Source organism: Macrotis lagotis, chromosome 1, assembly GCF_037893015.1.
Source record: "Macrotis lagotis isolate mMagLag1 chromosome 1, bilby.v1.9.chrom.fasta, whole genome shotgun sequence".
Taxonomy (NCBI): domain Eukaryota; kingdom Metazoa; phylum Chordata; class Mammalia; order Peramelemorphia; family Peramelidae; genus Macrotis; species Macrotis lagotis.
The window spans coordinates 190162294-190179712 of record NC_133658.1 but is presented as its reverse complement, the minus strand read 5'-3'; the positions used below and the strand labels follow the sequence as shown (position 1 = coordinate 190179712).

Here is a 17419-nt window from a genome sequence, read left to right as displayed (position 1 = left end):
CTTGCAATTTGGTTAAGATGACACCACTGGATTAATATGTGTTTGTCTCTAGGATCAGAAGTAATAATGAGACAAAACCTTGGTTCCTTTCTTTAGGAAGGAATCAAGGCCACTAGACACATCACTGGATATAAACTTCTGACTGGAGATGTAAGGATACAGGCTCCTTATTCAAAGAACAGTCTCCTGAATGTACTTTATATTTTTTATAAGATTTTAGGGCAAATAATAGCTTATAAGGTAGTAAATGCAATTCTAAGTTATAGTAAAAATCACAAAACAATTGTTCTTACAAGTATCTGGGAAAAAATAAAATACTAAAAAGTATCATAAAACAATGCTATTAAATTACTATTTCTCTTTCCTAGTTTCCCTTAAATTATCAGTAATAGGAGAAAGCCTAAGAATAGGAAATGGACTATATATGTTGCTTAAGATCTTGTTTGAAATAAAGAAAGACTATTTGGTTTTTATGGGTAGATCAGTGTCTTTTCATTACTTGTACTAAGTGGATACTCATTCATTTATTCAGTTTCATTCCAGTTGCTTTTAATTTCTCATTTGTGAGCCTGTTCTTAGAATGTTTCCTTTCTGAGAGCTCTAATTAATACTAATAATTACTCATTTCCATTGATTAATTCTTTTCTCTTTCCCTATCCTCACCCACCTTGTCAAGCAAATCTTGAAACCAAAAATGCCACATACTATAGAATAGAGCGTGGCAGCAGAGCATGTTGAGATATGTATATCCTGTATCAGAAACAAGATTTCAAGCTTGAGCTGATAATGAAACTAGAAGATTTTTCCTAATTGCTAGTAAGTTAAAAAATATATTTTTGGATTCTCAGATTCAATCATTGTAGCAATTTTTGTTTACTTTTAAGAGATTTTCTCAGGTTTTTTGTGAAAATGTTTTTAATTTAGGAAAAAAGTATCTTCTGGATTTCTCTGTATACACTTTAGTCATTATACTGCCATCAGCAAGCAATTTAGAAAGTGTGCTCGTACTACAAAGTGTGCTTTGTATTTGGCAGCACTGAGTCCAGAAGCAGAAAGGAAAATTTTATGAACAAACCTTTTTTTTACTGATTTGTGCCAATTTCAATGATGAGGTGTTCTAAAAGTAAGTGGGAAAGAGGAGGACATGCCAATTAGGTAAATACTGAGTTGTTTGCCTGAAATTAAAAATTCTGAACTTTCATGCTTAGTCCCTTGGAAGTAATAATATCTCCCATTTCTCAAACACTTTAATGTTTGCATAACATTCTTCACAATAACCTCATAACAGATACTGTTAACAGTGGTGATCCTCTTTTCAAATGAGGATACTGAAAGGCAAAGTAACTTTCCTACAGTCACACAATTATTCCAATTCTGTTTTCATTGTTCTTTCCCACTACACATGACTTGGATGTCTCTATAATACCTAGTATGCACTTTAAGATGCACAAAACATTTTGTGTTTATTATTTTGTTTGATCCTAGCTTGCCCTCCTTTCTGCTAAACCACCAAAGCAAAACTCAAAGAAGTCTAGACAAGATGATTGGTAAAGTGGACCAATTTGATGTTATATTTGATGAATATCTCAGAAACTAAGTTTGACTTAGTAAATTTGACATAATTTAATAGAATATCAATTATTCTAAATTCCAGGCAAGATAAATTGATTCAACCAGTATTATTCCTTAATGTATTCAGTATTATTTAATTTTTAGCTAAGCCTCTTAATTTTAATTAATTAGCTTAATTAACTAATTAATAATTAACTAATCCTCTTAATTTTAACCTTGGTTTATTTTGTGACATCAGAAGCACTTTAGGCTTTTATACACCTTCTTCTTTATTAAACAATTCTCCTGAAAGATCTTTAGTTTTGAAAGAACATAATGTGATGCCACAGACTCCTGGAAATCTATATTACATCCTATTTCAAATGTTGCACTCTTCTATTAATTGGAGTCTGTATATAGATTTAGTTTATAAAATTAGTTTCTACATTCTGAGTATCCAGTGGAATGAGTCCTCTTCCCATCACCCAGACCCACATCTCAGTGATAAAAAGGTAAGGTAGTATAGTGGAAAGAGCATTGGGGGAAAAAAACAAAAAAAGAAGAAGAAATTTAAAAAAGTATAAAAGGAAAAAGAGCATTGGAGTAAGTCGGGAAACAGATTCTTGAGTGCTGATTCTGCCACTAACTCCCTGAGTAAGACCCAGGACAAATCATTTTACCTCTTCAGAAACCATTATCCTCATCAACAAAAGGAAGAATTTGGACTAGCTCATTATTTGTCAAATTATTTTCTCCATTATACTATCTCTCAGTCCTTCAGTGTAGAAAAAGGCTTTCTGTAAGAATACTTCAGTGTGGGACAGCTCGGTGGCACAGTGGATAGAGCACTGGTTCTGGAGTCAGGAGTACCTGAGTTCAAATCCAGCCTCAGTCATTTAATAATTACTTAGCTGTGTGGCCTTGGGCAAGCCACTTAACCCCATTGCCTTGCAAAAAAACCTATAAAAAAAGAATACTTCATTGTTTATGATAATTTACCCCCCTAAAGTATTGATTGCAAAATTATATGTATATCAAAAGAGGATAAGTGGAAAAATGTTTGTCCTGTTGCCATCTGAAGTATGCATACAGGTCTGGTGGAACTATTTGGAAGAACCCTTGAATGAGGAGGCTAGCCAGCCATCACATGGATCAGAAGAAGGTAGTATATATAAAAGGTAATAATTGAGCCAAACAAGAGAGAAACAAGTATAAGCATATGCTTCTGTTGGAAGCAAACTTTTTCCAAAGCTTACCTTTGGAAAAGTGTGGCTCATTCAGAAGAAAAAGCATAAGTAAAAGAGTAAGACAAGAAACATGGGTATTGTTTAAATATATACACATGTAAGTAAATCTAAAAATTAAACCAACAGAGGCAATGTAATGGAGATCATTTTTGTGACAATAAACAAGAACAGAAACTGAATATAGACACTGGAATATATTACAGACCACCTGGACAAATAGGAAATAGATGAAGAATTCAGGAAATAGATCACAAACCTGGCTCAAATGTATGATGTGTAGTAATAATGGGGAATTCCATTTATTCAGATATCATCTGGAGCCTCCTCCATCTCCCCCCAAAATGGAATGGCTAATATTTTCTTGATTTGCTTAATGAAAATTTCACCTTTCAAAAAGTAGAGGAAACAACTTGGAAAATTTCTGTCTTATTGTGATTTTCATCAAAAAGCAGGAATCTAATTAATGGGCTAGAAATAATGGCAATTTGGGGAAGAAGTGACAATTCTATTTTAGGAGATTTGGGTTAAAGGAAAAAAGGACATCCAGTCATGGCATAATGTTCCAGAGATATTGGGAAAAGTCATTTCAAAGGTTTAGAGGAAGGATAGATAGGAAAACATGGACTAAATTTTTTCAGAGGAAGGTAGCTGTTAGGCATTTGAATATCTCTAGAATAAAATGGTGAAGACACAAAGAGGGGAGTTGACTAAAGATACCAATAAAAGATGTGTACAAAAGTCAAGAACAGAAGTAGGTAGAATATAAACAACATGGCATAAACTATAGCAATAATTTTGGCAGTGCTGGAGCTCAGAGTAAGCTGAAATGGTGAGCAATGCAAAGAGTAATAAAGGTAGAAAAAGGCATGCTGGGTTGTGGTGTTGGAAGGAGAAAGATTCTGGAATAGATAGGTCCATAGAGAGAAAAAATATTTAGAAAGTACATAACAGTTTTCAAACATTTGGAAGACCAATTCCATATGTTCAACTATATTAGGGACACATCTAGTGTATCCACACTATGCTTTAATAGCTCAATACCATCCTAAGATTTTGAGGATATCACCTAAATCAATAAGAATAAGTTACACTGGTATAATTTTTAAATTTTTTCCCAATGCTTTTTTTGCATGATGAATTTTTTTATTTTTTTATTTTTATTGAATTTTACAATTTTCCCCTAATCTTGCTTCCCTCCTCCCACCATCCACAGAAGGCAGTCTGATAGTCTTTACGTTGTTTCCATGCTATACATTTAAACAAAACTCTAGGCACTACAGCTATTAGTTCCATTTTACAGATGAAAAAATAAACTGAGAAATTATATGACTTTCCCATTGTTACAAAGCTAGTTGTTGGAGGCAATTTGAACACATCTTCCTGACTGTAGGTCCACCACTGTCATTTTACCCAGATGTGAAATTTGGCTTTTCTACTTAGCCTTGAAGGGTGGAAATAGTAGAAATAGATGGAAAATACAAATGATTGGAAGAAGAGAATGTGTTTTTATAGTTGTAGTCACTCAATATTGAAACATTTTTTGTGTATAATAGTGAATTTGCCAAGATGACCTTACATTTGCACATGTTCTATGCATGTATTTTTTTGCATATTTTCTCCATTAGAATCTGAGGACAGGTTCTATATTCTTGCCTTTCTATGTATGTTCAGAGCACATTTTCTAGTATTTTTTAGCACCTGGTACATAACAGCTGTCACTGCAGTTGTTCAACCAGGGATTCTTACACTGAGTGAGAGCCTGGGTTAGCACATCTCTAAATTCTTCATACTCTGACTCATGATTCTTTTGGTAAGCCTGAAACCAAAATAATAATAGTGTCCTAGGATCCAAAACCTTTCATCATAGTATTCCTGAACACTTTATGCAAATACTTCTAGACCCATTTTACAAATGGAGAAAACATATAGTCATATAAAATGACTTGCCCCCCTTTACTATAAAAAGGTTAAGTACCAGTGTGCTCCCTGGTGCCCTCTAAATTAAAAGACCACACAGAAAAATGGACACTAAACTATCTCCGTGTATGCCAAGACCTGTCAAAATAATTTTTTTAAGTTGTCATAAGCATTGCTCCTGTATAACTTAGTTTATTACCACATTCTTTTTTTAGCTAGATAGGCTTGATGTTATTCTAACATCTGTCCTTACATTTACATTTTATTGGTTATTTAAGGATTATTCATATAATCTGACAATGGAATTTCTGGATATGGTTATCTTAGATAAAAATTTGGATAAAAATCATTTATCAAGTTTATGTTTACAGTCAGGAATTTGGGACTGTAGTAGATCCCTAGACACAGATATTTTGGCTTTCAATCATCCTTGAGCTGTCAAATGATCTTTGTTCTCACACTTGTGTTTGTTTAGTGCTTTTATATATTGTGCCATGAGACCTTTTGCTAGAAGACTAATGTGATGCCCTGTTCTCAGGCAGAAGGGGCAGGTCTCAGGAATGACTCTATATACCCTTTGTACACTATATACAGTTAGTCGCATTCCTCAAGTCCTGAAACCATAGCCTCTTATAATGCTGCAACTGAAGTAATATCTTCAGGGTCACCTGCTACTTTGTGCTTCATAGAAAGAAGAACTGTGATAAGGTTCTTTTCTCCATCAGCTCTCTTAGCCAATTACTATGATTCTGTCTTCCTATCAGAGAACCAGGTTATACCAAAAGTCACACAAGCAAGGCAAAGATCATCTGCTCTTGGTCCTCTTCTGTCTGATTCTTCTCTGAATTCTGCTGACTCCTCTATTCTGTTCTTTGAATCTTCCAGTTCAAGGATCATCTAACTTATAATCAGAACCCCATTTTAATTCCTAGTCCTTGTCATACCTTCCTGGGTAGTCACTTCCTCAAATGGACTATGATAAAGAAATTTATATGCCCCCTCCCAATTATATTCCTCTCTTCTATGCAAATGTTGAATAATGTCCTAGCTAGAGAAGATTTATAAAGACTGGTGATTTGTTTTCCCTTGCACAATATCTCATAATCTGTGCTTTCTCAGGTGTCTACAGGTGTTTAGGAGGTAGAATTCTAAAAGTATAGTTTAAATTTTAAGATTTTAGTATACCAGTATGCTAACTTTTTCTCTTGCATGTACTATGCTGTTAACAAAATCAAGGGTAATTATCTTTTTGTAGTCTTTCAATAAGTCATTCAATTTGTATATGTGGCTTTCATTATACAAAATAAACAGACTAGTCCAATATGTGTGGAAGGGGGATGGAAAGAGAATTGTTTATATGTTAAGAAGATATGCTCATGTGGTTTTATATTTTTATTTATTCTCTATATACTGTATGTATATATGTGTATATATATATATATATATATATATATATATATATATATCTTTCCCATTGGAATATAATTTGTGTGTGTGTGTGTGTGTGTGTGTATATATATATATATATATATATATATATATATTTATATATCCTCACATATATAATTAGAATATAATAATTTGTACCTCGCAAATAGCAGTGGATGATCTTCTGAATTCCATGAGAGGAGGGAATGTTTTGTTGTTTGTATTTGAATCTCTGGTATGGAGTACAATGCTTGCCACACATGTGGTAGGTACCTAAAAATATTTGTTGATTTATTATTTTATGTGAGAAAATACAGGAACCAGCTGAGAAAATCTTATGGAGAGAAATTTGTGTAAAGATAAAGTCAAGAACAGAATTGATATCATTCCTAGCTTACCCTACAGATCACATAGAGAGTTAGTATAATTGTATTAGAAAATCTTAGTTATCCAAACATCTCCAGAGACATTGTTGTCTTTCTCATAATCGGAACAGTTCATAATTTCTAGACTTAATAATAATCTTATCTTTCAAAAGGTAAAACAACCTAAAAAAAATTCTCTTCTGAATCTAGCTTTAACAAAAATGAAGGAACTGGCTGCTGGGGTAGAAATGATGAGAATCTTGGAGGAAGTGAACATTTCATCTTTGTGATAGAGTAGCAGAGGAAAACTGTTATAATTTGATATACATACTCAATTTGGGGGTACAGTTTTCCAAAGCTTCAGAAGAAGGACAAGTAGAATTCCACATCCTAAAATTTTTTCATGGAAACTAAGCCCATGGAAAATATCTCTAGAATAAAATTCTGATGACACAAAGGGAAACAGTTCCCATATGACAAGAAAAATGGGTATTGTCTAAAGAGATGTATAATTGCAAAAGGAATTAATTTCTGTTTTTAAAAAGACATAAATAGGGGGCAGCTACGCGGTGCAGTGGATAGAGCACCAGTCCTGGAGTCAGGAGTACCTGGGTTCAAATCTGGTCTCAGAAACTTAAAAATTACCTAGCTATGTGGCCTTGGGCAAGCCACTTAATCCCATTTGCCTTGCAAAAAAACCTTTAAAAAAGGCAATTTATTTAATTCTGACAAAGCAAGGATTTGCAACACTACATAGGGCACTTTGTGTCTCTAGATGTGTCATCCCTTGTCTCCATAATGGGAACATGTTTAAGCAGCTTGACGGGTTTTTCTCTTTCATTGTCTTCAGAAGTCTACCATGTTAAAGGGGCCTAACTCCACATTGGTGAAATTTTTTATGACTGAGAACATTAGACAAGGGAGACTGGGGCTAATCAAATCCCAGGAACAGCTTTGTCACCCTTTACAGAAAAAGAGGTGGTAGTGGGGAACCCTGATAAATGCTGGTCCTATCTCACTCAAAATAAAGTAGGATTGGGGATGAAAAGTAAGAATAACACAAGTTTTTTTAGTTCTATTAGGAGAAAGAGAGGTTTTTTTTAATAAAGATTATCCTGATGAACAAAATAAAAGTGACACTATGTGTTTCCTCTGGATAATAGTTGTTTATCCTTTCTCAAAGAGCACCATGATGTCAGGGAAGTGACATACAAGTGAATTGAATTTAAGTGAAACGGGTGTGCAGAGTCACCAGCCACTTGATCTAGTTCCAAGATATAGATCAGGATGACTGGAGATGGTCCCAGATCCAATGGAAGATGGTTTTTATTTTTTTGAGGGACTGGTAAGTTCAAGTCAACAGACCTGAATGAACTAATAACATGATAAGAATCTTAAAACAAGTGACCATTCTTGTCATAGATTTTGTGCCAAAGAAGCAGAGAATAACTGGACACAAACAATGCCTATGATTTCAATACTTAGGGAATTTAAAGAATTGGCAGATGTGAAGGCTGAATGACTTTTAAATGAATTTTGAAAGATCATGATAATGAGTTTTCAAAATACTGGAGAAGAACAAATGTCTTGATTTTCAAGAAAAAAAAGTTGCTTGAACCCTGCAAACTAGAGAACAGTAAACTTGATTTCAATTCTTAGGGAAAAAATGGATGAATTATTAAAAGGGTAGATTATTAAAGTAGTGTTTAGAGTACTGGCCTTGAAACTAGCATTACCTAGATTTGAGTCCCACCTTTGACATATACTGTGTGACCTTGGGCAAATCACTTAATTTCTTAGTGCACCTAGACAACTCCTTGAGTCTGTAAGTTACAGAGGATCATGTAAATCTGCATTGGTAGTAAAAGTTTCCACCCCTTAAAGATGCTTTTGCCAATGAAATCACAAGCCCATATCCTATCCCTTAATTTTTAAGGGTGGTTAATTAACATGAAACCATGATCACACAAATTCTGCATGGTTTCATCAAGAATAGGTCATGCAAGATTAACCTTATTTTCCTTTTTGGAAAGCATTTCTAGATCCAAGGGGATGCTATAGATAGATTTTAGCAAAGCAGTTGTCAAGTCTTAAGGGGTAATAGAGATGTAGGCTAGATAACAGTGCAGTAGGTTGGATTTGGAACCAATTGAATGACTGAATCCAAAGAAAGGTCATCAGTAGTTCAGTGTCAATTTAGAAGGAAGTCTTTGTTGTAGTAATCTAGGAATCTATGCTTGATCTTGTGCTCTCTAACATAGATAAAAGCATGGTTGATAAATTTGTCAGATTTTCAAATGACACAAAACTAAGGATAGCTAACATATTAATTAATCTTGAGAACCTAAAACATTGGTCTACATCTTAAAAATGAAATCTAATCAGGAGACAGGTTAAGTTTTATATTTAGGTTAAAAAAACTCAATTTCAGTAGTATAAGATGGGAGATATCAGTAGATGACAGTTTCTCTGAAAAAGAGCTGATGGTTTTAGTGTATTTCCAAGTCAGCATTTATCAATAGCATGAAAGGCAGTACAATTGTACTGCATTAAAAACAACATAATATCAAAAATTATCAGTTTTCTCACCTAACTCTGTCATTATCAGGCAATGTCTGGCATATCATGGTCGGTTCTAGGTATCCTATTTTTGAAAAGGCAGAGCAATAAGTCTCTAAGATGGAGATCATTCAGTGAGACACAAAAAGCATGGTGAAAGGTTTTGAGATTATGCCATATAAAGATCAGATCAAAGACCTAGGAATATCTAGCTTAAGAAGACAGTTATCATTCTAGCATATCATACAAGAAGACTGGTTAGACTTGTCCTGCTTGCTTTCCAGAGAACAATGAGTAAGGTGCAAAGTTGAAAATTTAGACTTAATAAAAAGAAAGACTTGCTACCAAAGTTATCAAAAAGTACAATCAGGTACTTCATGCTTTGGTAATTTCCCACTCATTGTAGGTCTTCAAATAAAGGCTAAAATACAACTTGTATGATATATTCTAGAGGATATTCTTGTTCATTTATGGTTTAAACTCAGTAACATCTAAATTTTCTTCTAACTTGGAGATTTTCTAACTCTATCCCTAACACTGATGACTTTCAACCTTAGTCAAAAGAAATCAAAATGCCCCTGTTAAAGAAAGTCAAAGGAAGTATTTGCTTCCACCTGCCATCCACAACTGGCTTTACTTATTGAGCTACCATGACGTCTCAGTACCAAAACAAGAATCTCCTCAGATATTTTCATAGAATCATAATTAAGGCCAGATAGGACTTTAGGTCTAAAAATTCCAGAACTGAAAAGAATCAAATTAAAACAAGTTTGTTAGAAGAGTCCTTTGAAAACTAATCTGTCACTTTTCAGAAGAGGAAAGTAAGACTCAGAGTCTATAATCACTGACTCAACAAATAATGAGCACAATGGGTACTCAACGCATGTAGTTTCTGATAGGATAGGACTCTATTTTCTGTCCAATTCTCAGGCCATTACAGCATGATTTTCTTTTTGTACAGTCAGAAACATCTTTGTTAAATGAAAACGTCATTCTGTATGTACATGTTTGCACTGTCAATTTACTAGGTGAGCATCCTGAATAATTATCTTCTCTTCTTCTTCTTCAGATTCAATCACTCAACACAAGATCTGTCCCTGTGAAAGCTACCTAATACCATAAGGAAGAAGTCACTCAGCATTTAGAAGGCCATTAGGAACAACTTCTTTTAAGTCATTCACATGTTAAAACAAATCATAAAATAAAAGGATTGGACAGCTGAATGATATAGAATTTAATGTACTTTTATTGTAAGTTCTTGTCCTAGTAGACAATAAAATGTAACTTGGGTTATTCCCATAATTTTGTACATGAGATTGGGTTAACAGATCCAAATTGTGTGCTGCAATATTACTGATGCCCTGGTGTTTTTGTCCTAAATAGCAAGACCTAAATGTAAAAAAAAAAAAAAAGAAAAAAAAAAGAAAAATTAAAGAAAGGAATATGCTACTAAATAAAGTTGGAGATTTTAATGTCATGGGAAAATAATTATACAATGGCAAAGAACTGGAAATTGGGGGTGTCATCAATTAGGGAATGGCTTAAAAAGTTTTAGTATATAATTATAATGGAATATTACTGTGTTATAAAAAATTATGAGCAGGCTGATTTCAGAAAAACCTGGAAAGACTTATAAGAATTGGTACAAAATGAAGTAAGAAGAACCATTTATACACAGTAACAACAATATTATACAATGATCAACTGAGAATTTCTTAGCTATTCTCGGCAAGACGATTAATGATCTGAGATGATTCCAAAAGACTCGATAAAAAATGCGATCCACCTCTAGAGAATGAACTGATGGAGTCTAAATGCAGATTGAAGCATGTTATTTTTCACTTGCTGGATTTTTTTCCATGTCTTTTTTTCTTTTGAGTCTGTGCCTTCTAGAACATGAACAATATGGCAATATGTTTTGCATGATTGGACATGTATTACCCATATTAAATTGCTTATTGTCTCAGGAAGGGGGCTAGTGAGGGAAAGAGAGAGAAAATTTGAAACTTAAAATTTTTTAGGAATGTTAAAAATTGTCTTTGCATTTAATTGGGGACAAAATAAAATATTTTTTAAAAAAAACTACACAAAACACAATGGATCTCTCCTTGAGGGCAAGTACTGTTTTTGCCTCTTTTTGTAAACCCAGGGCTTAACACAGTGGTAGATACTGAATAAATTGATCGATTTCATGAGACTTGGTTATTCCTTCACAACATGATTAATATGGATCTATGTTTAACATGGTTATTCATGTATAACTTAGATTGCTTTCAGGGGGAGGAGAGAGAAGGAGAAAAATGTAAAACTCACAACCTTGCTAAAAATTGATTGTTGAAAACTACCATTGCATGTAGTTGAAAAAATAAATTAAATATTTATTTTTTAAAATGCAGCCTTTATTAAAAACAATTGATCTTGTTTGGTAAAACTGGGACACTAATGCACTGTTAGTGGGTTTGTAAATGATCCAACCATTCTAGAAAGCAATTTGGAACTGTGCCCAAAGGGCAAAAAACTATGCATACCCTTTGATCCAGCAATATCACTACTAGGTCTATATCCCAAAGAGATCATTTAAAAAGGATGAAAGACCCATACATATAAAAATGTTTATTGCAGTTCTTTTTCTGGTAGCAAAAAAATGGAATTTGAGGGAATGCTGATCAATTGGGGAATGTCTGAACAAGTTATGGCATAAGAATGTGATGGAATACTATTTTTCTACAAGAAATCTTAGAACTTCAGAAAAGCCTAGAAACACTTATATGAATTGATGCTGAGTGAAGTAAGCAAAACCAGGAAAGCACTGTACACATTAACAACATTTGAGATGATCAACTATGACGAACTCTGTCCCTCTTTTTGGTGATCAAGGACAATCCTAAAAGATTAGGAAAAATGCCATTCACATCCAGAGAAAAAGCTATGGAGTCTGAATACAGCAAAGCATGCTCTATGTTCACTTTTCTAAATTATTTTTTATGTTTTTTCTTTCTTTCTCATGGTGTTTCCCTTCATGCTAATTCTTCTTTCACAACATGGCTAATATAGAAATATGCTAAACACAATTGTACATATACAACCTATATCAGATTGCTCACTGCCATGGGGAGGAGGGAAGGGAGGACAAGAGAAAATGTGGAATTCAAAAGCTTTCTATACATTAACAACATTGTGAGATGATCAACCCTAATGAATGCAGGTACTCACAGCAGTTCAGAGAGATAGGACAGCCCTATTAGACCGGCTATGGACAATGCTAACCCCATTCACAGGAAGAAAAACAAAACAAAAAAATCCTTCAGGATCTGATGAATACTACATTTACTTTTTAAAAAATATTTCTTATGTATTTATTTCCCTTAATCCTAATTCCTCATACCGAAAATGACTAATCAGTAAACATGTTTAACACAAATGTGTATGGACAATATTAACCGGACTGTTCACTGCTGAGGGGATGAGATAGAAAGGGAGGATAGAAGGAAATTTTCTAATTTAAATAAATACATAGGCTTATGGTTGAATGTTGAAAAATATTTCATAACCTACATTTGGAAAAATGAAATAGCAATAAAAGAAATCAAGCTTTCAAAAGGATGAATATTGAAAACTATCTTTGCATGTAATTGGAATTTTTTTTAAAAAAGTAAAAGATTAATCCTGTCACCTTTAAATGGAACTTCACAATATTGAGGTTACCCATCAATTCCTTTAAAACAAATATATCTGAGAGAATATACCCATAATCTGAGTTATAAGCCATTCATTCACATATTAATGTATTTTATATCTGCTTCCAAGTAAATATTTTTAAATGCTTATTATGTACCAAGAAGGCTATGTATGGGGCATATATGCCTGCTCACAAGGCACAATTATTCTGTGAAAGAAAAGATCATGAAAATAATCACTGAAAACCAAGAATAACAAAAAAATATTAAAGTAAAGTCAAAAACTGGGGAAAATGGAAGAAAATGAAAGTTCTCAAAGAAAAAACAAGCAATTGACTCGGAACACAGGTAAAAGAGAAAAAAATTAAAAATCATTTTACTACTTAAAGACCATGACCAAAACAACAGCAGCAACATAAGTCTAGGCATTTCATTTCAAGAAATCTTAAAAGAACACTGCACAGATGTCTTAGAACCAGAGGGCAAAGTAGATATAGGGAATATATGCTGTTTACCACCTATAAAGAACTTCAAAATTAAAACTTCCATAAATAATATATAGGAAATGAGGGGGCAGCTAGGTGGTGCAGTGGATAGAGCACTGGCCTTGGAGTCAGGAGTACCTGAGTTCAAATCTGGCCTCAGACACTTAATAATTACCTAGCTGTGTGGCCTTGGGCAAGCCACTTAACCCGATTGCCTTGCAAAAACCTAATACATACATACATATATATATATATATATATATATGAAATGATCCTAAGGAAAAAAAACTAAGGCTGTATAAAAAATATTTATACTTCTTTTTGAAGTGACAAAGAATGGGAGTGAGTCTGAGAGGATTAGGAAATGGCTGAATAAGTTATGGGATATAAAGATGGTAGGATACTATTGTGCTTAAGAAATGATTAAGAAGGTAGTTTCAAAAGACTTGTATGAATTGATGCAGAATGAAATGGAATAGATCCAGAGGGAAAATGTATAAGATAACAATATAGTAAAGATCAACAAATTTGAAAGATTAGAAACAATAAGATCAGGGTAAAGCTAGGATTCTCAAGATAAAGTCCAAATGAATACATCACTTCAACATACAGAGTGATATCAAAAGCAAATCTTAGGAGTGAGGAAGAGATTAAATCTATTTTCAAATCTATTGATTTCAAATCTATTGATATGGGAAGAATTCATGAGTAAATAAGCAATAGCCAGGATCACTGAAAATAAAATGGACAGTTTCAATTAAACAAAATCAATAAATTTTTGAACAAACAAATCTAATGCAATTAAAATTAGAAGGGAAACAACTGATATGGAAGATGTTGGCAGTAAGTTTGCTTGATAACATCTTTTATTCAAGCTACATATAAGAACTGATTCAGTTTTTTAAGACCATGATGAAGTCATACCCTCAAGTAAATCAGTGGTCAAAGCATATGAACTATGAACAGGAAGATTTCTTAAGAATTGCCAGTTGTCAACACAAGAAAAAACACACTCCAAGTACTAATATAGAGAAATACAAGTTAAAGTAACATTAGGACAGAGCCAAAATAGTAGAGAGAAGTTAGGAAACTTCAGGAGCTTTTTCCAATCTCTCTCTGAAACAACTTCAAATGAAGCCTCTGAACAGACCCTGAAGGGACAGAACACACAATAAAACAGAGTAACATAGTTTTCAGGTCAAGGTATTTTGAAGAAACTTCAAGAAAATCTGTTTCAGATAGGTAAAAGGGGAGTACACCCCCTCCCCCCAGCATAGATGGGGAACTGGGAAACCAACTGAAGGCTCTTAGCTACAACTCATCCTTAGTAACCAAAACATCTGGTTCCTGGCTCAGCAGGCCAGAACAGAGGGCCCCAGTCCCAATGTGGAATGCATATTTTGAGTCCTGGAATGCTGATGCAACAGGTAGAATTGAATCAGGGTACCCTGACACAGGGAGCAAGCTTTGAACCCGTGAGACTCCAGTGCAGGACCTCAGATTGGTCACTGTTCATCAGAGTTCAAAATTCTTTCAAAGTTGCTTGTCTTTACAATGTTGTTCCTGTATAAGTTGTTCTCTTGGTTATACTCACTTCATTTTGCATCCCTACATACAAGTCTTCCCAGATTTTTCTGATACCATCCCCTTCATCATTTCTTACAGGACAACAGCATTCCATCAACTTCATTTATCATAACTTAATCATTCCCCAATTGGTAGGCACTTTCTCATTTTCTAATTTTTTGACACTAGAAAAAAACTTCTATACATATAGGTCCTTTTCCTTTTCCTTTCATCTCTTTAGAATATAGTCTTAGCAGTAGTATCCCTAGATTCTTTTATCTAGGGATACTACTTTAATAGTTTAATAGCTTTTTGAAACTACTTTCACATTGCCAGAATTGCTGGGATCTTTTGAGTTTTTCAAACACTAAGTCACTGTGCTCATTTGCTTTTGTATTCACCTAATCTATTCCATTTATCAGTCTATTTCTTTTTTTATACATATAAATATTTTATTTGTTTTCCAATTACCTATAATGGTAGTTTCTACCTATTGGTTTTGCAAGGTTTTGAGTTTTACAACATTTGCATCCAAGACATGCATAGATCAAAATTGAATTTATTGTGAGAGAAGAAACAGTTCCAAAAGGAAGAAAGAAAACAAAGATAGCAAAGTTACTTAATACATAAGACAACTTTAAAAACTGAAGATAATAAGCTTTGGTCTTCACTTAACCTCCACTGCTCCTCTGTTTCAGATGGTATTCTGCAACACAGATCCCCTTCAAATTGTCCCTGATTATTGCACTGATGGGGTGAGCAAGTTCATCAAGGTTGATCAACACCTCATGTTGTTGTTAGTGTATATAATGTTCTTCTAGTTCTGCCCATTTCATTCCACAACAATTCATGCAAGTCTTTCCAAGCTTTTCTGAAATCTCATCCCTCTTGATTTCTTAAAAAATAACAGTAGTCCATCACTTACATATACCACAATTTGTTCAGCCATTCCTCCATTGATGGGTATCCCCTCAATTTCCAATTCTTTGCCACTACAAACAGAGCTTCTATGAATATTTTTGTACAATTTTGGTTTTTTTTTACCCTTTTCATGATCTCTTCAGGGTACATATCCAGTAGTGATATTTCTGGATCAAAGAGCATACACATTTTCATTGTCCTTTGAACAGAATTCCAAATTGCTTTCCAGAAAATCTGAATCAGTTCACAGCTCCATCAATAATGCATTCGTGTAGGGGAGGCTAGGTGGTGTAGTGGATAAAGCACCGGCCTTGGAGTCAGGAGTACCTGGATTCAAATACAGTCTCAGACACTTAATAATTACCTAGCTGTGTGGTCTTGGGCAAGCCACTTAACTCCATTTGCCTGGCAAAAACCTAAAAAAAAAAAAAAAAATAATGCATTAGTGTCCCAGATTTCCCACATCCCCTCCAACATTGATCATTTTCCTTTATGGTCATATTGTCCAGTTTGAGAGGTGTGAGGTGGTTCCTCAGAGATGCTTTAATTTGCATTTCTCTAATCAATAATAATTTAGAGCAATTTTTATATGACTATAGTTCAAGAATTGCCTTTGAATATCCTTTGAGTCTCTCTCTTCCTTATCTAAGACCAAATTGTTTTGATGATTATGACTTTATAGAATAGTGTGAAATTTGATTCTTTTCCCATGTTAAAGTTAATTTCCTTTATATTCTTGACTTTTTTGTTCCTGATTAATTTTTAATTACAACTATATTGACACTATTATTTGTTTCAATTAGATTTTTTAGTTGACTCTTTAAGATTCTCTTAATAAACCATAATTTCATGTGCAAAAAGTGATGGTGATATTTCTTCCTTGTCTATGCTCATTCCTCCTATTTCTTTTCCTCATTTCATTATGATAGCTAGCATTCCCTGAACTATATTAAATAATGTCTAGGGCTATGGAGATAATTTCTCTTTTCACTACCCTGTTCAGAACACATCTGTATTATTGAGTTCAGTTTTGGACACTTACACTTTAAATATATTGATAAAACTAGAATGATTAGTATTAATTCACTGTCATAGTAATAGTAATTTTTAACAAGATGTAGGTTTTTTTAATCTCTTTCAATTAGAACTAGTATTGTTGTTCCTAAGAGCAACTAAATGGTAAAGTGGGTAGAGTGCTGAACTTGGAGTCAAAAGTTCAAATCTAGGCTCAGAACCTTACTAGCTGGATGACTTTGGGAAAGTCACTTAACTCTATAAAATGAGCTGTAAGGAAATGGCAAACCACTCTAGAGTCTTTGCCAAGAAAACTTCAAATAGGATCAATGTTCATTTTTTCTAAGATTTTGAATTCTACATTTTTCTACCAACTTCCTTTCCCTCCCCACTCCCCACGTTAGTAAGTAATTTGATATAGATTATATGTGCACATAAGCAATTGTACCACATGTTTTATATATGGACATTTTGGGTGGTGAGAGGGAGCGGGGGTGGGGGGAAGGACTTTTTTTGTGAGGAGCTGTAGTAAAATCAACTGGGAAAGAAACATTATCTCAAAACTGATATAGATAAATATAAAATAAAGTGGTATACATCAATTATTAAGACAAATCTGAGGAGTTAAGACAGATATTTCTACTTAAAGAGCTGTTTGAAGGAAAAGCACTGGCTGAAGTAAAACATGG

The 17419-nt window shown here is 33.8% G+C and overlaps 1 protein-coding gene across 4 annotated transcripts in view; it reads left to right on the top strand.

The window, feature by feature from the left end:
- MCPH1 (microcephalin 1) overlaps positions 1-16513 on the top strand; it is a 382408-nt gene extending 365895 nt beyond the window's left edge. For 2 of the 4 annotated variants that reach the window (XM_074209530.1, XM_074209526.1), the window contains exon 14: positions 10137-16497. In XM_074209530.1, coding sequence (XP_074065631.1) covers positions 10137-10189 — 53 coding nt within the window. In that variant the 3' untranslated portion in view covers positions 10190-16497. Of the gene's footprint in view, positions 1-10136 lie in introns of all 4 variants that reach the window. The other 2 variants (XM_074209531.1, XM_074209529.1) reach the window with 2 other exon arrangements.
- Positions 16514-17419: the final 906 nt, after the last annotated feature.